The sequence below is a fragment of the Siniperca chuatsi genome, linkage group LG10 (assembly GCF_020085105.1).
Source record: "Siniperca chuatsi isolate FFG_IHB_CAS linkage group LG10, ASM2008510v1, whole genome shotgun sequence".
In the NCBI taxonomy this organism is placed as follows: Eukaryota; Metazoa; Chordata; class Actinopteri; order Centrarchiformes; family Sinipercidae; genus Siniperca; species Siniperca chuatsi.
In genome coordinates, this window is record NC_058051.1 from 17,471,504 (window position 1) to 17,495,865 (window position 24,362).

General features: G+C 41.2%; 1 protein-coding gene across 1 annotated transcript; it reads left to right on the top strand.

Moving 5' to 3' along the window:
* Window positions 1-21,286: 21,286 nt before the first annotated feature.
* Window positions 21,287-24,272, top strand: fkbpl (FKBP prolyl isomerase like). The gene is made up of 4 exons (XM_044209787.1): window positions 21,287-21,439; window positions 22,213-22,377; window positions 22,506-22,804; window positions 23,384-24,272. The coding sequence occupies exons 2-4, from the start codon at window positions 22,215-22,217 to the stop codon at window positions 24,053-24,055; spliced, it is 1,134 nt and encodes a 377-aa protein (XP_044065722.1). The 5' UTR covers window positions 21,287-21,439; window positions 22,213-22,214; the 3' UTR covers window positions 24,056-24,272.
* Window positions 24,273-24,362: the final 90 nt, after the last annotated feature.

Sequence of the window (24,362 nt, forward strand, 5' to 3'; positions counted from 1 at the left end):
TAAAAAACGACTGCTCGACTTGTTTACAGACATCAATTCACACGGTTTTTTATCAGCGTACACTTGGACTACTCTGGGGAGTTTGTGATATTGGATTAAGAATACCACAGTTGATTCAGCTGACCCAGTAATACTAACAAACATGTAAACAAATCAGGAAAATCCCTATCGGAATTGAAACTATTAGAATTAGCTATAGCTGTCGCAAACTGCTATTTCATCTAAAGCTTGAGAAAACAGTTCCAGTGTTTATGCCAAAGCTGCTGTTAAAGCTAAGCTCCTTTTTTAGAGACATTTGTATTTCTGCTTAGAGCTCGAGAGCCAGGCTGCTGTCAGAATGGGAGACACACACTTTTAAATGTTTTCAGAGACAGGCACATGCACAAACACAGACTAGAGTGGGTACTCCACGAGAGGCCGCAAGGTGAGGCAAAGCTCAAAGCTCTGGTGAATATTTGTGCGCTGCAGCTTAGCTCACAATTTTCTGCTAAATCAAAAGGAATTAGGGAAGCACAAACACGGCTGAGTTATGCTCTCTCTCATGGGGCTGGAGCTGGAACAGACTTTCTCTCTTTCTCTGTCTCTCTCCCAGCTTGTGAACTTGACCCCAGCTTTCTCCTCATAAACAATAACAGAGTCAAGCGCCTTCTTGTCAGTTGGAGGAAAAGTTTGCCCTGATGAACGAGGTCCAATCTGGCAACCATCTCCTCAGAGGAAAAGTACTGACGGGGGTTGCTGTGTTTAAACGCTGCTCTGGGGTGAAGGAGGGATAAAGGTGAGATTTACAGCGGTTTTGGACTAATCCAATTGATTTCTGTGTTGATACATTATAATCACTCAGGATTATTTTTGAAAGGAAAGTTGCAGGGAAAAAGGGAATGGGCTGAATGAACCAAGGGCAAGCCAGAGGCGTACACTGAAGGTGGAAGAGTTGGACTAATGGCCCAGTAATGTGTCCCCTGTGGGGATTATGCTGTGGGCTGTCACTAGTCAGGCAGTCCAGGGATGAGCTCAGCGTGTATTCCCATCCCCTGGCAGGCTGGAGCAGGGAGGACAGCCTGTCGTCAGACCTGGCTGAGTTCCCTTACTGATGGGACACACAGGGGCAAACTCAACACTGGGCAGGTCCGAGGGAATATGAACAAGGGACAGGTGGAAGAAGGACAAAGACAAAAAGGAGATCAACTGAAGCAAGTTAGGGAAAGATGTGGAGTGTTACTGTATCCAGCATAATTTCCTAAGGATAGAGGATGTCGTATACTGTACAGGTTTTAAAAGCCCCTCGAGGCAAATTTGTGATTTGTGATATTGGGCCAAATAAATAAAGTTGACTTAACTAACATCTCATAGTAATAACAATTGCTCCACAAAGTAACTAATTTGTCATTGCCTTACAAAATGACCCATATAAGCGTTTTCTTTAAAGATGATTTTTTGCCTTTATTTGACATTTGAAACAAATAGAGAGAGAGGATGACATGCAGCAAAGGGCTGCAGGTTGGAATTGAACCCAAACTGTTGCGGTAAGGACTCAGACTTAATCAGAATCAGAAATACTTAATGATGGTACACTCTCTAGCAGGTGAGCTACCAGGGCGCCCCCATGTGTGTTGTCTGATCTGGTTCCCCTAGCAGCAGGACAACATTGTTTGTTAGGGCCTTCCAATACAGTTACAAAAACGATTTACCACATCTATGGTTAAGGCATGCAAGCGCACATTCCTGGCAAATTACTTTGTAAGGTGAACACCCTATTTCTTAAAAAGTTGTAAAATCCTATATGTGAGTATTACAGCCCCTGGCACTGTTTCAAGTCAGGCCTGTTTTCGGTCTGAATCCCTGCCTAGTTTAGGCAATTAAAACTACTCTATTAAGGTCAGGTGAAGATCAGGGTCATGGTCAAAAGAAACCAGTTGTTGACTGTTGGTAGGAGACGGGTGTCTGGTCCCCAGTGTAAAAGTTGGACGCACCCAGCCATACACCCCAACCTCCTCTTTAGAAGGATTTGCAGCACTTTGACAACATTATGCTACTTTCATCTTTGCTTCTCAGAGACAACTGTCATAACTTGCATGGCCACAAGAGGTCGCTTGTAAACACAGGTCATCTTAAGTGTTTGAACACATGATCAATGCTGTCATTTTTCTGATGAGGACATTATAAATATTTTAATTCTTGCAGGATGACTTATTGTAGATGGATTTAATACTGTCATAATTTCTGCGTGTTTGTAGCCGTGAGGATAAAAGGACCAGGCCTGAGTTCAGATAATAATCAGCTGAAAATCCAGTAGCATTATCTATAAAGCTAATGAAAGGTCAGAATACAACACAGGCCCTAAAAATACACTGTCCTCCAGGGACAGACAAGCCACAATGTCCATGTGTATGCACACATGCATGCGTGCAAGCCAGACAACCAGATCTGTGATAATTTATTGTCCTGTAAATTTAGATCTGCCGACAGAGATTAACTGCCCTGAACAAACACAGCAGCGCTGGAACTCCAGAGACTTCTGAAATGTTTGGCTAGCTCGCCGAGGTGTCGGGACCTGTTGTCAACCACTTTCCGATGGTACAAAGGGTGTAACGAAAGCCATGTACATTGAGAGAAAGTTTGTGCTTGTGCAGATGCAAAAAATGTTCACACACACACATCCATAACTGCTGCTACAGTACGTACCGATCATGGTTGGCTTCTGCAGGGCTAAGCTCTGCATACTTGTGACCCTTTCTTTCTTCGTCCCCAGGATAGCCTGTCTTTAATAGATTTTATAGCTCCTGTAAACACACTTAAGTGTCCGTAGATGTGATGGTGATAACTCTATAATAGAATGTTTACTAGGTCGCTGGAGGATGCCGTCATGCTGGACAAATTTGGAGCATGCACACACATGAACGCACACACATAGACACACTCTTAGACTGTGACTGTAGAGCAGGTGATACAGATGACATCAAAGGGATATCCGGGGAAGCATGGCCTCTTTGACGTTTAACACATCTCAGACACTTCTTAGGAAAAAACAGGCATGCTTCACTGGCAATACATAGACTGGGACAATGATCACACAGACAGAAATAATCAGGCATACATCATCCATATTAGATGGTATAGACTGGGATAAACTTTAATCCGACTGCTTTGATTCCCTTTTCCACTTACAAGATTTAAATTTTTAAAAGTGAAATGTTTTAAAAGAATCCAAATTGAAATTTACCTTTTATGGATGCTGGTCTCCTTGCTCCTTCTTAGTGGAACTGAGTTTATGCTGAGTAGTTTCCTGTTTTAGTAGGGAACTGTCTGTGTGACATACACTGCAAGTCATGGGCAGCTGGTCACATGGTGGCTGGCTGAGGTAGCATAGTGAACAGTGAATCAGTGAATTGAACTCTGAAACAGTGCATCTTTCTGTTTTTATGGGTGGGAACTTGTGTTTTTCATTTATTTATTCAGGAGTTGAGTTAAAAAAGGGGTAATTAAAGCATTATAATTGGTCCATGCCAGGAATGTTTATCATGTTGGAGGCTGGACCAGAACATGAACTGCAATCAAAACAGAAAGCGACAGAAATTTAAACACACACCTCCCATTTGGGGTCAAAAAGCAAATCTCCACAAGGTTAACCATTTATTGGATTAAGACATGGGGTGAGGATGCTGTGTGTGCGCAATTGTTTTTACGAGTGTGTGTATATGCAGATGAAAGCAAAAATAACATGAGTTATTTTTGTCAGTGTGGCTGCTTGTAATCATTACAATCTGTCAGCAAAATATTCTCATAATGCTATAGTCAAAAACTGTTGACTGACAACAAAATTTACAGCTCAAATGGCATAATTTTGTAGTAGAAAATAAGACAGTTTTAATGTTTCTCTTGCTTTTTCTTAATATATAAACCTTTACGCCTCCCAATTTGTCCCATTTAATCTCATAATAGTAAGCAAGATGGTGAAAATGTAATAAATTTCTTTATTTTTGAGTTCGACATTGAAGCTGCTGTTATCAATATTTTTATATTAACAAATTATTATGTGTAATGTAAAAGGGGACACTCATACAGACAAACCCACAAAGAATTATCATCCGACTCTGCAGTTCCCCTACCTCTACACAACCTTTTAGTGTTTTGTTTTGGTTTTACGGGCTGCAACATTACTGTTTTGGTTTAGTCTCACAGCTCTCATCAGCCTGTTTTCAACAACGGCAGGCAGCTGTCATCAGCAAAAAAGCTCTTATAAACCCACTGAACACCTGCCCAGCACCAAATGCAGACATAAGAAGTTAGCGGCTAGCTAATGTGGTATTTATAGTAGCAACTAAAGAGCCAGATATTTCCCTCAGGAGTTGGTAGAGAGCAAAAAGAGAGCTAAAAGGAGAGTGATTATTGAACTTAGATCCATCAGGTGGCCAGAAACATGACTCAAAATGAATGTTATTGTTGCTCCAATTAGGCAACTGTTTGCTAACTCGTTCGCTATAACAACCTTATAAGGAGATATGTCACTGTTTGTTTACAGCTTGTTGCACTGCACCCAAGTGGTCAAAAAATCAATTCATGCAGGTTTAACCAAAGCTAACAATAATCTTTTTAAAATATAACAGTACATAAAACACATCAGAGACAAAAGCGTTTGACTTCTGCCCAGAAGGTAAAAACAAAGAGGCATCTTGTTGGCTTTCTGATCAAAGAGGGCTTAAGGCATAGGACTCAAGTGCTGATATTGATTTTGTCTGCATGTGCGTGTTTGTGCTTTGATTGCTGTACATAGCACATACAATAAATGGTGGTCTGGATTAAGTCTAAGACTTTTTGGTGTTTGTTTAGTCTCATAAACCTCATAAATAACTTACCTCATTTTCATATTTATCTCCTTTATGGTGTATTAAAGCATACTGAGTGGAGTTGGTGTACGCTGCATGAGCTGGGGTCCTTGAGGTGAAGAACAGTTTATTCTGTCAGGTCCTGGTCAGTCAGACCTGACATTAAAATGAATCTCAGGAAATGTTATCAGAACCGGACAGATAAAACAGCAGATGTCAATGCATTTAAGATACAATAAGAATCCAATCCCCCAAATCACATTCAGATATATAATCAGGTACATATACTTAATGTAGTGTTTTGAAGCCACATGGGACCACTTTCTCATCTCTGTGAGCCACACTGAACTTTTTTCAATGAGAAAAGTCCATAATGCAGTACATCTAAATTATGGTCTATCATCTTGAGTGAACTAGCTTTCTGGATGCAAGCTATTGTGAATGTTTAGAGTTGGCCAAATAGAAATATTATGAAAGTGAGTTATATGTTTATTTGCATATTGTGAGAGAAGCAAAACACAATCATTGATGGTCATCAGAGATTGATTGTTATTGTTGTTGACATAATACGGATATGTCTGGATATAAGAAATTACTCCATTTAAATTTCTCATGTGACAGCACATATATTAATTAATTTTTTACCCCTATGTTTCCCCCTCAGAAGTTTCTGTACATACAGTTTTTATAGTTCTACAAATTAGTAACTAAACATAACACAAGAACAAAACAAAAACACTTCCTTGATGGCTCTCTCTGTGACTAATTTGTATATAATTGGAGTTCCTTTAAACCCTCAGTTTAGACCGTATTGTGGTGGTTATATGAGCCCTGTGTGACCTGTGATGGGGGTGGCATAGACCTTGTGGTCGAGGCTGTAGGAACCCTGCTGTGGATGTTCTGTGAGCACTCACACCGTGTGATTGACGTTCAGTTCTGTAGTGAAAGTTGTATGGGCTACCTGGTGTTTTAGGTTGAATTCTTGAGTGCGGGCCATTATGGTCCTTTGGCAAAAGGCTTTGTGGTAAGGGCTCTAAGTTGTAGGAGAGGTCCTTCCACGCCCTGAGTGATGAGAGCAGGGTTTAACCGGCTGCAGGTGCGCTAGAGACAGGCGGGTAGGGGCTTTGAAGTGGAAGCCAAGTGGGACCCCGGCCCATCTCTGACCAGCAGCCAGCACAGACACATTCGCTTTCAATTAACACTCTCCCTTCTTTCCCGATCGCTGCTCTTGTGCTTTCTGCTCTCTTTTTCAATACTCATCTATGTGTATGTTCAGAATTGGATTATTATAGGATTATTTTTAAGAGGGATTTTGACCATCTAAGTGTTATTTGTGTGTGCGTGTGCCTGTGAGTGTGAGTGTTTGCTCAGTTCTTAATTCACCTCTCCTCTTCATGATTTGTCTCAGGGCCAGGTTGAGTGTCCAGAGAACTGCGAGTCCTCAGAGCTCTGACACCCTGATCTATTGTTTCTCATTAATCTTTATGTGATGAAATCATGGATCTCCTCACTCTCATGATCCGTCATCTGAACAGGACACATCCTGTCTTTGGCACTGCTAAACAAGCAAGCAAAGTCATACCAGCTTTATAACCTGATATATTGCAAATGCTGTTGTGGCTTTTTGGCTGCTTTTATTTGAACGTATATACACACACACAAGTATGTATGTAAGTATGCATGCACACATCTCATTAAAGAGAGTGAAAAAGAGAAATAAATGGCTACATCTGGCTCCTGTTAGCCACAAGCGTATAAAAATCAAATGCAGTTTAGTCCCAGGCATTCTGTACTTCAGACTCACACACAGACACACACACACACTGGGAGGTAGGACTCCAGCATGGTGGTCACCCCCACCAGTCCTAGTTTCTCCAGTACCAACCCTAGTGAACTCAGCAGACCTCCAGGGGCTCAGACAGGGACTAATACTCCTGGCATAAACAGTTACAACAACCCATATACAGCCTCTATACAAAATGTTAAACCCTTAAAACCCTGTGGATACCTGTCTGCCAGGCCTCTGCTAATATGTCTGAGTGAGAGTGGGGGGTGTCAATAATAGAAAGAGTTTAAAAAAAGTCTAACTCATAGTTGTGTCTGTGGTAACATACTGTTTTTTGACACAACATTAACAAAAATAACCACCTTAAAATATTTTGCATGCATGTGAACATAAGCATGTAAGTGGGATATGATCATAATTTATTTTATTTTATTTATATTTTGGGTACCTCTATAGTGTGACCCTAGTACAACTCAGAATTCATATTTTGAACTGACACGATTATTTGATTTACTGCATCAGTTAGTCGACTGGCAGACTATTAACCAGGAACTATTTTGATAATGAATTAATAATTTCAGTAATTTTTTAAATCAACAAGAATAACAGTCTACAGCCATGTTGCAGACGATGCTAACTGATGTTAAGCTGATATAATATTTATACCATGTTCAGCATCTTAGTTTAGCATGTCAACATGCTAACATTTTCTAATTAGCAATAAACACAAAGTTGTTGTTTTTTTCTTCTGGTATTTGATCACAAACCACAGTACTGGTCACATTGAAATTTTGACCAGATGGTGGCACTAGATGAAAAGTCAGGGGATCACCAAAGTGATTACAATTCATCCTGAGGCGGACATGAAGGTGTGTAGCAAATTCCATGGCAATCCATCCAACAGTTGTTGAGACATTTCACTCAAAACCACAAATGACAACCTCATGGTGGTGCTAGAAGAAAAGTCAGGGGATCACCAAAGTCAGTAGGATTCATCATCTGGGGACCGCGAATATTTATACAAAATTTCATGGCACTCCATCTAATAGTTGTTGAGATATTTCAGTCTGGAGAAAAGTGGTGGACCGACCGACAGACCAACATTGCCATCCCTAGAGTCATGCTGTTAGCGTGGCTAAAGATATCATGAGGCCATGACCCACATTGAAATGATGCAAATGCATGCTACTCTACAAAACGAGGATGCTACGATGACGAAACAAACAAATCAGCGTACACTCTGTGACACATGGCCATGCAATGCTTTAATGAAATCGTGACTCATTGATCAAACAGTCATCATCATCGTTGCTGGTGATAGTGAGATCGCTGACACACACTTGAAGCATGTGCTCTGGTGTCTATGTGTGTAATCAGTGTGTAATTGGTGTAGCAGTTGACAACATCATTAGGAAAAAACTTTGTATGATGTTCAGGCAAGCAAGTGGAGAAGTGAATTAATTTATAAGGCTGTCACGCCTTTTCGCACCATTAGAGACTGAAGTTCAGCGTAATTTCTACAATTTTCTGATGTTCTGGTTGTGTCTAAATGTCACTGAGGTCAAAGCCAGCTCATCCTCTGTGTTCCTCCAAGCCCAGCAGGCATGTCTGAAAGACTCTGCAGTCCTGTGAGTCTGTCTCTGCCCTTCAATTTCCTGCCATGTTAAATCCTCGATAAAACAGCTATCTTGATTTCAGCTTGGGTGGGATGGACAGCGCTTCAATAACTTTTATATTACTGATATTAGCATGTAATGTCAGAGTAATATCACCAGTATGCACACATGCTGGTTCAAAGCTTTGACAATCAAGAGCTAGTGCTCACTCAGAAGTACACATCACAGGTATGTGTATGTGCTTTTGTCATGTATGTTTGAGCACTGACATTATCTGAAGCCTTTGCTGCACACACTGCCCTGCGGGAAATAGTGACACCAGTTTACCGGCTCCATTTTTAAGCCTTTGTGATTGCCAAGCTGGTGTCAAAAAGCTGCAAGAGAATGTCGGCATCGAAATGAAAACATTTTCTTGGTGAAGAACACCAGATTTCATGCCATATTTTAACAATAGTTGTGTTGTTGCCAGTTGAAGCAGTCCAGTAAAAGCTGGCATGTCCTTGGCAGCAGGCTGGCCCTTGTCCTGGACTGTCAAGAGTGAAATGTTGCCCTTATGTCTGCTCTCAGTAAACTCTGCTATCTCTCACTGTGATGGACGGGCCCTTTCGTGGTCTCTGGAGATCTGACTCACATCGAGATACACTGAGGCTTAGATCAGCCTCTGGACTGCTTTAAAGGCCTGGAAGCATCTCCTGGCTTGTTGCTGCCAGGTTTCAGTAGAGGTTGAGGATCAGAGAGCTTTAGACTGTTTTTTTTTCACCTTGTTGCAATATACTTTAGGCAGTCGTGGAAGAACTATTCTGATCGTTCACGTAAGAAAAAGTAGAAATACAGCAAAAATACTCCATTACAAGTAAAAGTCCTGCATAATATAATGTAATTTCATATGTTTTTTTGTATGTAAAATCTTAATCTGACGAGTAACTAGTAACTTTAGCTGTCAAATAAATGTAGTGGAGTAAAAAGTACAACATTTATACAAGTAAAGTATAAGTTACTATACTTAGTTACATTCCTACCTTCCTACATGTTAAAAAGGTGTTGGGTTCTTTTGTTTGGATTGCTTACATTTTGAAATTAACCCTATATGAATAGCCGCCCTTGTCATTTCTGCAGCAGATATCTAAGCCCCCCCTCCCCTGGGAGTCTCCTGATATACGTCTGACCTGCTCTACCAACCCTGATCCTCACACACAAATGTTGCAATGCCTGGATGTCTCACCATGTGCTTCTAATCCAACTCCAAGGTCCTCTTTGGTGGTCTTCTGTCTCTCCATTTTCTTACACTAAGCTCTCTCATTTAGACTCCTTAGCATCCTGCCCTCTTCATTTAACCCACACCATCGTCCCAAACCTCACTCATTCATCCAGCTGACCACCTGACAATAATTAATCTCTTTCTTCAACACACTTTACCCAGATATAACATTGCTAATGAATGATCCCTGTCATTTTGCATAAATTTAAAACAAAAACAGCTTCAATGATAATATATACTGTAGCAGCTGGTTAGCTTATCTCGGGTAACAGGGGGAAACTGCTAGCTAGGACAGCAGCTAACAGTAATTTTCATTATTGATTGCTGATTATTTTGTAGGTTAATCGTTTTGAAAGCCAAAAGTGGCATATTTAAATTAATTGCTTTGTCGACCAACAGTGCAAAATGCAAAGATATTCGTTAGAAAGAAATTCATAAGAAAATCGTCACATTGGAGAAGCTGGAACTAGTGAATAAGATAAGATAAGATAGAACTTTATTTATCCCGAGGGAAATTGTTGTGCAGCAGTTGCAGTACAAAGTTGCACAACAATGTTGGCATTTTTGCTTAAGAAATAACGATGAATCAATTATCAAAATAGTTGCAGATTAATTTCTTTGTCGAATGACTAATCCATCAGTCATCTAATCTTTGCAGCTCTACAGCTTGCCTGGCTCTGTCCAAAGGTAAAAGGAATCTGCCTACCAGCACCTCTAAAAGAAACAAAGAAACTTTCTTCCTTCAAGTAAACTTATTAGAACATATCACATTTGTTTAAACCACGCAAAAACCGAAGTGTAAGCAACAAACAAGTTGTGGTTTTACGCTGGGTTTTGTGTTGGGACTATTTCTTAACCGGGCCAGTGACTTTGTTGTCATATTCATATTTAACGGACAGATATGAGAGTGGTGTCGCTCTTTTCATCTAACTCTCGGAAAGAAAGTAAATAAGCCTATTTCCCAGAATGTCCAAGTATTTCATTAGTTCATGCTCACCATATCTCCAAAAGTGCACTGATGGGGAGTTAAAAATTTCAAGCATATAAAATATGAGTAAGAGTGATTCTTAAAGCATAATTTATGAATTTACCAATTAACTATTTCAAATGAGTTTTCCTCTTCATATTATGGCATCTTCATCTAGTCAGGTTGAGCATCAAAAGGAGTTTTTGCACTACAAGAGAGCCCAGCCCAGCCTGCCACAGAATTTACATGGTGTTGCATGAGCGACAAATTAAAAGTCTTGTAAATCCCACAGACTGCCTTATCGGCCTGCTCTCTGTGGATTTGAAACAGACGCTCTCTTGCTCGTTCAGTGTGTATGTGTGCATTTGTGCCCCGTAGCAGACTGTTAGCAGGGGAAACACATGTCCACATTTAGCGGTTTCACTGATCAAGCTGATATGACTGGAGAAGAAAGAACAGAGCGGGAACTCGCCCCCCCCTCCCCCCAGTGTTGCTGCTGTGAGCTGTCAGTAACAATACTCACTGAGTCTGCTCATGTTATCATTAAAACTGTATGTCAATTTAACACTGCTGCTTACAAGGCAGAATAAAATACAAGGGAGAGATGATCAGAGTAGATATCATTGATTTGGACGGGGGTGTTTGTGAAGCACATGATATTAATTCAGTTTTCAACACAGGGAACTTCACAAGGTTTTGTAAACGTCTCCCGAATGAGAACAATGAACAGGAAAGAAAGGGAAGGAGGAGAGTAGAGGAATGACTGATTGCAGGGCATCACACCAAATGGGAACCAGAGACTGTGAGATGTCAGAACTACTATAGATTTATATTTTACCTACTCCCCTGAGATCTGTCACACATACACCCTCTCCGAGCAGAACAAAAGAGGGGGGAGAGATATGCAAAAGTACGGTCAAATGATGCGAGAGGATTAGTAAAAGAGGCCTAAAAAGATGAGTGAGAGATGGAGGATCAGAGAGCAAGAGGGCTGGGTCTGAGGAGAAAACAGCAACATCAGCTGGGTCTTATTTAGATCAACCTTTTGTACTCTGAAAGGAGCCCTGTGCGCACACCTGTACATCTGCCCTCCGCATGTTGGACTGCAATGGGTGGGCTGCCCTTTACTGCCTTAGCCCTCTACTCACACTGATTGTGATACGTTTTTCCTGAAACAGCATCATAAGGCACAACATTTTCCCAGTGAAAGTGCTTATAAATATAAAGTTGCTTTGGGGTAGGGCAACCCATTTTGCCCATACAGAAGAAGATTTGCTCAAGAATATAGGCTCCTGGGACAGACCCTCAACATCAGGAAGACACAAGTTCTCCATCATCCGCCACTGCACGGCACTGCTTCCCGACCAGTAATACACAGTCTCGAAAACATGGATCCCTACCTTTGCAGCTTCCTTTACTCCAGAGTTGATGTTGACAAAGAAATACATCGTCGTATCAGATGTGCCAGTGGGGCCTTTGCAAAACTCAGTAGAAGAGTGTTTGAGAACCAGGACATACAAGCGAGAACCAAACTGCTCGTTTGTTCATCCCACTCTACTGTTTGGAACAGAGACCTGGACCACCTGTAGTATACAGAGCCCTGGAGTACTACCACCAGACGTGTCAGAAAAATCCTGAGCATCAAATGGAAAGACAAACATCAGTGCGTTAGAGGAAGCAAATATCGACTACATTGTCACCAACATCATTAAACACCAACTCAGATGGCCTGGCCATGTAGTAAGAATGATACACTCACGTCTTCCTAAACAGATCATCTACTCCCAACTACAAGCAGGCCAGCAGGCGCCTGGAAGTCAGAAGAAGAGGTACAGGGACAACATCAAGAGCAACCTCAAAACATTCCATATCAACACCACTAACTGGAAGGACATTGCTCAAAACACAACAACATGGAGAAACAGAGTCCTTGCAGGAGATGTACTTCATGAAGAGGATCTCTGACAGGCTGCAAAAGACAAATATCAGCCCCTTCAGCCATGTCAAGACCCCCAAATAGGACACCTCAGGAGGACAATCATACTCAACCCTGAGTGATAAAAAAGGGAAATCCACAAACCCCACACACAACCACCTGTACTCATACTCATCCATCTATTCAGTGGTAGGGGGAAAGTCTGGGAAAAAATCTTCAACAACTGTGTAAATTAATAAAATATCCACATAAAACTCAGTACATTTAATGTTCTACACTTTGCTCAATAGCTCCTTCATCATATTATGGTGGACAACATTAGTAGCCAATATCCACATTATATAATAAAAGCCAGTATCCATCCTGTCATTCCAGTGCTGGTATGTTATTTCCTCAAGCCACTGGCTAGTGGGCAACTAACCACCACCCAAATACAGCCCTTGTCTGGTTGACACAGCTAGTCCCACCACAGGCAGCTTGTTGAGAACACTGTTTGAAACCACTAAGTGTAACTGACAGACACACATGACAGCTAACAGACCATGGAGCTGCTAACTGTTACTTTGACTGGAGGCTGGTCTGAATTAGAGCCCCTTCCACCTCTGCGGACCTCAGACCCTGATCCAAACCTATCTCCTTTATAAATCACAGCCATCCAGGTGATTTCTGAATCCTGACATTTGTTTCTTTTCAATGGCCAACCTGGCCTGTCTCTCACTCTTTCTCCCTATGTCTGCCTCTCCTGTTCTCCCTCTCCCAATCCACAATGAGTGAACTCACTTTTTAAGAAGAGATGCAAGTGGGTGTGCCTCACCTGTGCAGAGTTAACTCTGAGCAGCCGATACATCGCTAAATTAAACCTCCAGGCCTAACAGACAAGGTCTCTCCTAAACACAGCCGTAAAATCTTTATGGATATGTCAACCAAACTTGAACATCAAACCCACATCAAGGCTGCATCATCAGAGATAGATACTGCTTCTACTGTTTACTGTTGATCAGCTGTAAAGAGATTACTTGCTTAATATTCTCACATAATCCTCTGCAGATATCTGACAGGAGTGAGCACATAAATTTATCATCTACAGGAAATCATGGACATAATAGCGTGCAAGCAGTGTGACATGACATGAGCAGGTGTGTGTGTGTTTGTGTGCACATATGGCGGTCACTCACTGGTGGTGGTATACACCAGCTGAAAGGTCTAACTGGCTTTATCTAAAAGTGCTTAGATGGTATTAAAAGGTCACATGAACTGCCAGACTGTATGTAGGTATGACTGTTCGAGGAGAAGCATATCCAGATGTGTGCTAGTATGCATGCGTGCGGAGGCCTAATGGCCCACAGTGACTTTCTCTGATCACAGAACACACACACACCACAGCAAAAGAACACATGAAAGCTCTGTCAGAAGAAACTCCTCAGGCCCCCTCACAGGAAGACCCCATTACAGCGTGTGCATCGATAAAAACGGTCCCCCCATCTGCCCTGTGGCTCCCGATAGCCATCTCCTCCCCTCAGTGGGTTCCTACTCAGGCTGCGCAAGTCTGACTGTATAACTGGCCCCCAGAGAAACAACATAATGGAGTTAACTCTGTTTATGCTCCAGATAAAACAAATTTACCCTTACTTAATGCCCCATATTTCTGGTGGGCACACACATATTAGCATGCTGTGTTTTAAATGTGTTCAGTAATGGTCACACTAAAGAACGACAGGTGAGGGGTTGAATACTGATTTGGTTTGACTTGACACTCAGGGGCACACACATAACCAAAGACCACAATTTTTCTGTGCAAATTCTACTCTACTTGCATTCAAGTTCTAGAGCACATACGATACAAAATGTATGTTTTATCAATAAAGATAAATAAGGCTTTACTGTTTGTTTTTTTCTTACAACCATATTATTTGTGATGAAAACACAAATAATTAAAACAGCAGGAATAGCAGTTAACAGCAGTGGATTGAGTTTCAAGTATATGACAGTTGTGCCTTGTCAGTGTCTTGCAATGAGACAGAAGTCGTTCAGACTCATGGCTACTAGGAGAAAGAATCTCCTGTGGCATTCAGTGATGCACCTTGGTGGTATCAGTCTGTTGCTAAAGGTGCTCCTGTGTTCATCCAGAAAGCCATAAAGGAGGTTAGAGGTATTGTCCATGGTAGCTTGAGCAGTGGGAAGTGTTGAAACATCATTAATGTTCCCTCTCTGTCCTACAAAAAGGCATCAATCATATAGTTTTTAATGCACATTTCACAGTAAACTATGGGCTTAGTTTCAGGAGAGCATGACTTAAGTGTGCATGTAACACTGCATCTGCCACAGAAGGATGCAATACAATGATCTCTTGTTACCCAGGGAGTTGAACTGGGAGCCTGTTTTTTCCCTTGCAGTTGGAGCAATCTCATCATGACATTATAATGTAGATGAATGGCCCTGAACCTGGCAGACTCTGCTCCATCACTTCTAATGGAAGAGAAAAGTCATACTTCACTGCTTGTGTAACTCTGCTGGCAATCAGTCTGAATTACAAGGCTGTGCACCGAGACGGGCTTTGTTTTTTTATTGATCAGTCTAAATGCAAAACTTGTATGACAGTGGTAGATACAATATGCTATATGTCTTGGTGCCATAAGTGGTAGAGTGATACCTTTCACCCTCCTTAGATCTGTCTCTCTTGACCCTATCGTTTCAGTGGCTCTAATCAGCCTCAGGATCAGCCTTGATCCCCACTTGACCTGGAAACCTCAATAAATCTAACTCCTCTGAACTGGCAGCTCATTGGTACAGTACAGTTTTCACTCAAAGACCTCACAAATCATGAGGAAATGGTGGAGTGAATCAGATGTCTATGATTACCATATTTTTTGTCAAGATTATAATGCTGTTGTTTGTAGGGTTGGCTTGAGCTTCTTCGGCTCAAATTTGACATTTAATTTTTGACCACAGTCCGGTGGAGGAGTCTTTAAGAGGTACGATGGTAATTTAGTTTATCTGGTTTGTCTAATCTACTAATGCTGAGTGTGGGAACCACTTAGAATAAAGCTTCTGCCTTCACACTGAGTTTACATAGTGAAGTCTAAGCCTGTTGTCAGTGTCTCTCACTATAAACAACAAACAGCCCAGAGGGAGTAAAACTAGCAACAGTTTAAGTGCTCAACACACTAACACATACATGCACAGATAACATTATGTGCAGCGGTCCCTCTCACCTTCAAGGGATAAACACCCTGTCGTGTGGCCCGATCTGTTTACGAGTTAGCCTCTGGTGGGCCAGGGTTGTGGAGGTTGTGTGTGTGTGTGTGTGTGTGTGTGTGTGTGTGTGTGTGTGTGTGTGTGTGTGGGTTAGTGTCTGAGAGTGTTAGGGAATGTGTGATGGAGGGATTACATGCGAGCTGGCCACCGCTTTCATGAGGAAAAAACAAACACAAACACAGGCAGAATGTTAGACAAGCTCAATGTTTAGAGAGTTTGGGGGTGGGGGGTGAGTTTGTCTTCAAAGTAGCCTGCTGTCTATTCCTATTAAGAAGATGGCTACCACATCATAGATTAAAAGCAAATTCTATCCGTTTATCACCTTCTCTCCCCTTCTCTCTCTCCAGTAAATTGTGTTGATAGTCTCTGTGGTGGGATTGACATTCTCGGTTAGTTCTGCTGTGTGATCCTGCTGGTGGTCGGTCCATCTTTATCCTCGAGGGAAAAGTTTCCACCCAAATCCACATCTATCAATCCATCTATCTTATCTTATCCAACATTGTTTCTTTTGTTCTGATCTTTTATCTCCTCTTCTTCTATCTGGCACATTTCTCTATTTCATTCACCTGTCTTACTCCACCTTTTCCCTGAATGACGCATGTTGAACCCCTCAGAGAGGGCAGCAGAGGCCGTACCAACCCTCCGAGCAGCGCAAAGCCCTGGCTACTGAGGTTGCAGCTGTTCCCTGGACCCGACTACTGGCAGATTGCAACGCCCTTCTGGCGAACATCGAGCGGTCCACGAGCCCTGGGATACATGCTTCTGAACTTACCCACTGGGATGTTTCACAAGAGGCCAGCTGGGAAGTCAGAGGGAGCCAAGAGGAAGGTGAGGGGGTTGAAGGAGATGGTCGATAGGAGAAGCAGAGGAGAAAGAGATGATATTGGTAACACATGGAGAGGGATTAAAGAAGTGAAGGTTCTGGTTTGTGTGTGAGAAAGTGGGAAAGACAGAGATTTTTAGAATAAAATGATGAGACAGTGCAGTGAGATGCATACAGACACACTCTTTGCTTCCTTTGCTTCCTCATACAGTATATCCTTAATTGGCTTACCTTTTCAGTTCACCTGCATTTATTAAAGCACTAATTAGGAGTGCTATTAGAATAATACAAAGAATCGGATCTTTGTTGTAACACAGTAAGTATACAGTAAGACACTCAGCAGTCATTAAAAGGAGGGGAAAGTGCACAACTGAAAAAGGGCACAAACACTAAAGACATTCTTGAGAACTGTGGGTTATATTACCAAAAGCTGATTAGAAAACAACAAATATTTGCCCAATCTCCTGTATGTTAAAATAGTAGTCAATTTTATAAAGTTATTTAATGTCTGTAATGCAATCCAAAACAGAAGATCTGGAATAAATACTGTCATTGTCAAACTTAAAAAAAAAAGAGACTGAGAGAGAGGTGTTGACTGTCAACTCTAATAATTATACTGGCAGGAGATTGTGGTGTTGTTGCAGTTAGTTGCATTGCATTAAAATGTGTTACAAATGTTTATCCTTGCTCTTATTTAAATACACAAATACATATCCATGTTGACCTAGATCAATTTCCATAAACAAACAAAAAAATCAAAAGTCATATTTTTTTTACTTTATACCTATCCCTCATATATTTCCAAATGTTCAAATGTCAGCTGTTCAAAAATGTTTCATCATCAGTGTTACCTCTACAAGTTCATTTATTCCAGAGCAATAAAGCACAGTTGAGCACTAGCTTTATATTCTCACTTATTCACTCCAGATAAAACATATTTTTTCCTTTTCTTTTAGTCCATATTTGGCTCTAGCTGAGTGCATATGTGCACAGTACATTTGGGAGTAACTGTTTGCTACAAGCATTATGATACGCATGCTGCAAAGCTGCTAGAGTTGATTTCAAAAATATACATATACAGTCTATGAACGTTTGATCCAGAAGAAGTAGCACCTTTTTCTGATTATGTCTCAGCTGTTAGAGAAATTCTATAGGCTCAAACTTAATTTACATACTGTGCCTTTTATTTAGCCTTACCATCACACAATAACTCATTCTGACTCTGTCTCCTTGTAGAGTTCCCATTGAAATTTAGTTTATGGGTCCTGTTTTCACCATTTTTGTGCACCTGTTTCTTCATGTGAGTGGCTGCAGCTCATTTGCTCTGTATGGAGAACTGCATGTCATATCTCTTCACATTTCAGGCTCTTTGTAGCTGCAGCTTTCTTTACCTAGTTGTTCTTGGTGGTGTCTCTACAAAGAGCCTGTCTTTACTGTGAGACAACCTTGATGACAATAATAGTGATGACCTCCATGCCCCCAAACCAGATTAAGATTTTTCACTGCAGCACTTCTATTCTGGTTCTGTCATATAGTCTACTTTATGTTTTATTTTAGTATCACAATGTTTTCTGCCCACTCTGGACTATAGCCTGATCAATACTGGATTTTTTAGGCCAAAACTGATATCAATATTTGGAGAAAGGTCATTTTTAAAGCAAATTCATAACATAAACTATCTTGATATGGATCCCATAGAATTTCTCTTTTTTTTTTATTGTGACCAAAATACCTGCTGAGCGAGACGTTTTACAGTGCACAAAATCAACACTAACCCCCCCCCAACCTTGTACATATTTGGCACATTCGTTTACATTAATCTTTTTAATATCATTCGGCAAGCTGTGACCCTAAAACATCATTCTGCTCTAAGGGAACATTACCAAGTTTTTTTTCATGCTGTTTTTGAGAAGCTATGTATCCACACTAACCTGGAAAAAGTTGTAAACAGTTGTGTGTGAATGCAGAATGTCTTTCCTTTTCAGCAACACTTTGCTTTATGAGCCAGAACGGCAACTTTAGATCAAGGCTAAATACTGCCACCTACTGGCATTAAATAGCATAACAGGACCAGTGGCAACTGGCCAATAGAGGGTGCTAGGGCACCGCCCTCCCTGTGCCATTGAGCCATAAAAAACCCATTACTACTACTACTAAATATAATATGGAGTGCACCCAGTAATGTGTGGAAAATATGATGGGAAATCATCTGCGCAACATATATGTATTTCCTATACGTCCCCTCCGCCTGCCTGCATGTCTCAGCAGCTCTAGGGCGATGGAGAAATCGCCCACAGGAGGCGGGTCTGTGTAGCAGCTTTGCCAAACTGCCAGGGCACACATGGATAAGTCTGCTAAGCTAACATTAGCCATATTAGGCAGAGCTACACAACTGGATCGTGGTGAGAAGGTGGATAAAAACAGACATCGTTATTTTATCCAAAATAATTGAGTGTGTGAAGTTTTGTGGGGCTTTTGAGTTGGCCTTGCACGGGCATGATGAGACAGACTCCTGGGACAACCCTGGCATTTTCAGGGGATTGGTGGATTTTGTTGCCTCCTCAGACATTGTGCTGAAGGAGCCCCTACAGTTTGCTTACCATTTGTAAAGGCAGTCAAAGACAGCACAAAACGAGCTGTTGGACTGCATGCTGTCAGTGCTAAAGGTTTACATTCTCGAGGAATTAAAGAGCGCTGATTTTATCTCCATTCAAGCAGACGAGACAACATTTCCCCCCACTGCCAGCTGGTGCTTGTGCTAAGCTACATCGCTACAGGCTTCAGATGGACAATGAATAACCAGGTATCAAGCAGATGTAGTCAAACTCTGACTGGTAGTGTACATTTGTTCATGTTCTGTGTGTTTTTGTGCGATGTGCATAGTTGACATATTATTTTGGGTATTTCCTTCTGTTAACTGTTTTGTATTGGTTATCAGGGACCCCACATTTTCTTTTTGAGTTTAATTCAGTTTAATTAACTTGTGAGAAAGTTTTGAAGCAGAAGTTTGCTGGAGTTTACTCTTTCTACACCTCAGAGGACTTGGCTCCATGCTTATGTCCATTCAAGTGTCGGAACAGCAACTTAACACCACTAACGGCACTTCATGTTTACTTTTCCTGATCTTTGCCTCCCTGTTGGTTTCTCCCATAAAACAAGGTCCATAGGGGCATCTCAAGAAATAAACATTTTCTACTACATGTTTTATTTTATATTGAATTCGCCTGTGTGGGTGACCAAAATAAGATGTCCTGATGTGTTTGTCAAGGCGTAACTTACTGCTTCATTTTATGTTGGAATAAAATAATTGTTAAATATTTTACTGCAAAGTAGGAATTCCTTTTTGATACGTTCACTTTTTTGCAATAAATCATACTGGGATGTTCGCTGAAATTGATTGGATGTGGCACAGCCCTACCTAGAACATTTTCCACAGCCGCCACTGAACAGGGGATAAAATGGAGAACCTGAACAATACCAATGTGGTGGTCACAAATTTGTTTTTGTTTTTTAAGACAAACAGAAAATATTTATATGAATATGAATTTTTAACTCACAAATTTTATAGAAATATGACTTTGAACTCATAAAATTCATCTGTGAGCATCACAGATTTTTTCATGATGAAAGGATAAACTTTTTAATTGGAACTTCGTGAGTCTTTCATGAACTCTTAGACATACGCGAAGTCTTCCATGAGATTCACCTCTGTAATACTAAAACATGCAAGGTTCTCGCAATCCAGGGACGCAATCTCATTAGTGTAGTTTATTACCTCGTCTCATACTCATCAAGGGTCAAACAGGCCCCATACAAGAGGGCAGATTGCATCTCAGATGACCTTCTCTGTCTTTGTCTCTCTCTGTCTCTCTCTCACACACACACACACACACACATACACACACACACACACACACACTGTGAAACACATGTTGGCTGCCCAGTGTGGTATTCCTCTGATAGAGCTAATGGCTTCTAGTGTTCAAAAGATGGAGCCCTAACTCATACTTACAGGACAGCTTAACACACTGGCCTTAAACACGGGTGGTACAAGTCAAAGGTCAATACACAGACAGAGATGTAAACTGTGTTTGTGTGTTTGAGAGTCAAATCTCTAGTAACCGATAAAATACTGTATATTTTGTGGTACACTTCATTTAACAAGCCTGCACTACAGCTGTGGCCCATAATTCACCAAGCATCAATACAAATCACCATGTCAAAGCATCGTTTTTAAAACATCCATTATGTTGAGGATATAGACTGTGTTGAATGTACTCAAAGATCATTTTACACACCCTGTCTAACCCCCTACATCCAACACACACAAACTGCTAAAGAGGAGATTTAGATTACATTCAGATTGCATATGAAAATCAGACCTGATATTTTTGCATGAATTCAGTAGACATTTTTCTGAAAAGATGTATATAAACAGTATAGACTTTATATTAATAGGAGAAAATGTATGTGTGCCCAAAAAAGCATTCTTTGGGGGCAGAAGTCAACTTCACTGATAAGAGTTAAGACCAATAACACAGTCTGTGTTCATTTTCAGGCTGTTATACAGTATGTAGGCTACTTTCTCCTCTTTTGCTGCCATTTCACAATCATCGTTGTCTTTGTCTCCACCTGCTGGAAGACAAGAGCAGGAGTTTACAGACAGCATGGGTGAGATGAAATTTGGTGGAGGTAATATTTATGTGAGAGGAGTTAGACGACATTGGTAAGGCAATTTTACTTGTGTATAAAACGCTGACAGGAAAACACACGAAGAAAATAACGTTTACACTCCGGTACAGTGGGCGGCGGTAATGCACTTACGAGCTGGCTTCACACCTGCCATTATACACAAAGAAGAACAGGAGCGAGGCGGAGGAGAAGAAGAAGCAGCAGCAGCAGCAGCAGAAGAAGAAGAAGAAGAAGAAGGCGGCGGCGGCGAAAAAGAAAAGGAAGAAGAAGAAAAAAAGTACTTGTGTGTGCGTGTGTTTATATTCTGACCATATGACAGTTTATTCGTTTCTGATGGTTGGGATAGCTAATACTTCATGTCACACTTGTGCATGAGATAAGATGTATGCCTTTTAACTACGCGTAGCACTTAACTACAGCTCAGATTATGAAGAATAATGAAATTCTGTTGCTTTGGATTGCCGCCATAGCTATCTGATGCTATCTGTTTTAGCAGGCTAATGTAAGGCACATTATGCACTTGGTAAAATAATGTTATACATATCCGTTGCAGCAACAATCACGGTTAAACTGGAGACCCCCCAACCCATTGTTTACTGTACTGAACTTTCTCTGTTTTGCCGAAAAATTCACATGTAATAATAACTGATGTAACAATAGCTACATGGTTGTGACTCACCTCTTGAGTGCTAACAGACTTTGGTTAGCTAATCCCTCATGTTACGAATCTCTCAATATTCATAAATCTAGCTTTAATAACCTTTGGAACTAAGCTCCCCTACTGAGAAACAGATATTTCTTTGTGATTAGATATTGCTATTGTTGTGATTGTGAAGCATACCGATATTAAACATGTTAAACATTGATACTTGTTCACATGCAGAGGCATAGTTATTGTAACACGTTTCACTACATATTCTATACAACAAACTGAACAAAGGAAAGAAACTACCCTCCAGCTCTTTTCCAGAGTCTGAGAATACGTTACCTCTGATTATCCCTAAGGAGAAGATATGATCATCTTTTATTTATGTCTTAATATTTGTATGAACCCAGGGATGGATCCTCACCATTTAGAAACACTGCATGGCAACGGTGATCATGATGGCGTTTATGTCACCTCCTGGGTGTCAGTGTGTCCCAGAGGCCTCTGTAAAGTCCAGCAAAAACGAACACATGAGGGGAGTCAACAGACTGTTTGTAATTCTGGAGATGATGCATGTATGATTGCTTTTCTATTACTTTCTTGCACAATATAAATGATCCATTTTCAGTCCATGTTTTCTAGAATAGAAATGTATTAAGTATCTAGTAATCTAGCTCACATAATGTCTCATTGTCTCTTCTAGCATCTTCATCCAATTACTGTCCAAGGTTGGGTTCACTGTGTCAAGTCCGAGTGCGGCTCAAAGCTGACATGGATGAAGCAGAGAGTTTAGTATCTGAAAAGGGAAATGAGAAGCTGTCTGTCCAACCTGACCAGTCAGTCACTGATGTTACAGAGGCAGTGGCCACAGCCTTCCCAAGGTGTCAGGACTCTGTGCTGCAGGTCCCACTGGGTGACTGGACAATGCTGAGGCTAGGGGAGGGTCAGTGCGATATCACAGAAGCATGTGTGGAGGGAATGAGAGCGGGAGAGAAATGTGAGGTAAGAATGAAGAGGTCAATAATTTAATGTCATTGTATGTCAACTTGACACAATAGTACTGTGCTATCTTTTAACATAATTCTTTGCAAATTGGAAGTAAAAACTGACTAAACCAATCATTATGGTTTTGTTTTACATATATGAAGAGTATATAATATTTGCAATATCCTGGCATATATTGACAGCTTAGCAGCACTGGTGCAAGAAGGTTTGTCCCTCTGAATAGTACTTGGGGCATATGATCTATAAAGTTGGGTGGACTTAAAGTAGGCCTTTTTATGACATGGTCATGCCAGACAATGCTATCAGGTCCCCTCAACACCTGAAAATGAAAAATTAGAAGGTTAAAAAGAAGGCTTAGTAGGAGTGTGTCCAAAAAAAAGGGGTGAACGCAGCATGAAAAATTTGGATGTTTCAAATCTCAATTGTGTCCGAAGTTGCCAGTGCTCCCAGATATTAAAGACATAATTGTTGAATGTGGATTGCAGGCGAGTTACAAATAATATTTTCTTGTAGTCTTTATTTTTTCAAGCATGTGAAAATATACAGCCAGTCCAATTGTCGTGTTTTGCTTCTCAGATACTGATTTCTCCAGTGGCAAATGAACCAGATATCTCTGTTCCCCATCCTGCTGAGGAAAACCTGCCTTTATGTGCCACCGTTGAACTCAAAGCTTTCACACCAGGCAAGGAATCCTGGGAGATGTCTCCTGGTGAAAAGTGCGAGTGGGTGAGGTCACACAAAGAGAGGGGTGGAGTGAGATTCAGGAGCGGGGATGTGTGGGGAGCAGCTGATAGCTACAGTCGGGCCCTCAAACGTCTCATCACTCTCTATGGTCATGTTAGAGAGGTGGAGAAAAAAGGACAAGAGCAAGAAGCGGAGGAGCAGAGAGACACAAACCCTGGTGATAAAACGCAGCACCTTCCTTCAGCTAATGAATTCAAAACCATCAAAGCAGAGCTCCACTCCAACCTGTCCTTGTGCCAGCTCAAACTGAACCAACCAGAGAGGGCGAAGGCCAGTGCGGCTAAAGCTACTCAGCTGGAACCAGGTGGGGCTAAAGCCTGGTACCGTCTGGGCCAAGCCTGCCAGATGGTGAATGAACTGGAGGAGGCCAAGCAGGCATTTAGGAAACTGCTGGAGCTACAGCCAGAATCGTCTGCTGCTTTGAAGGCCCTTAAAAACATAGCAAGTAGAGAGAAAGAGACAAAGGCTCAGCTGGGACTTAGACTCAGCAAAATGTTCAGCTGAAGATGAAATATTATCAATTTATTGTCAGATATTGTCGGTAGAACTGTATGTTTCTTCTCATGATTCACCATTAAATGGAAGTGCATCTATAGCCACTGCCTCAGCTCAAAAGTAAAGCCATTAATCTGTGAATTCATGTTTTCTCCCATCTCTATGCTGCTTGTGTGTGAGATGCCTGAATGTAACTTAAAAATAAAAACCATATGTCAAAAACTTATTTTGGAGCAATTAATATACTCAATATATACCCGGAGCGAGGAGTGCATGAGACCATGGTGGGATTCATTCTGTGTGCAGTACATTAAAT

Coding starts and splice junctions, on each gene's coding strand:
- fkbpl (XM_044209787.1), top strand. CDS start 22,215: ATGGATCCTCACCATTTAGAAACACTGCATGGCAACGGTGATCATGAT. Junction 22,378..22,505: donor TAATTCTGGAGATGATGCAT/GTATGATTGCTT, acceptor TGTCTCTTCTAG/CATCTTCATCCAATTACTGT. Junction 22,805..23,383: donor GAGCGGGAGAGAAATGTGAG/GTAAGAATGAAG, acceptor TTTGCTTCTCAG/ATACTGATTTCTCCAGTGGC.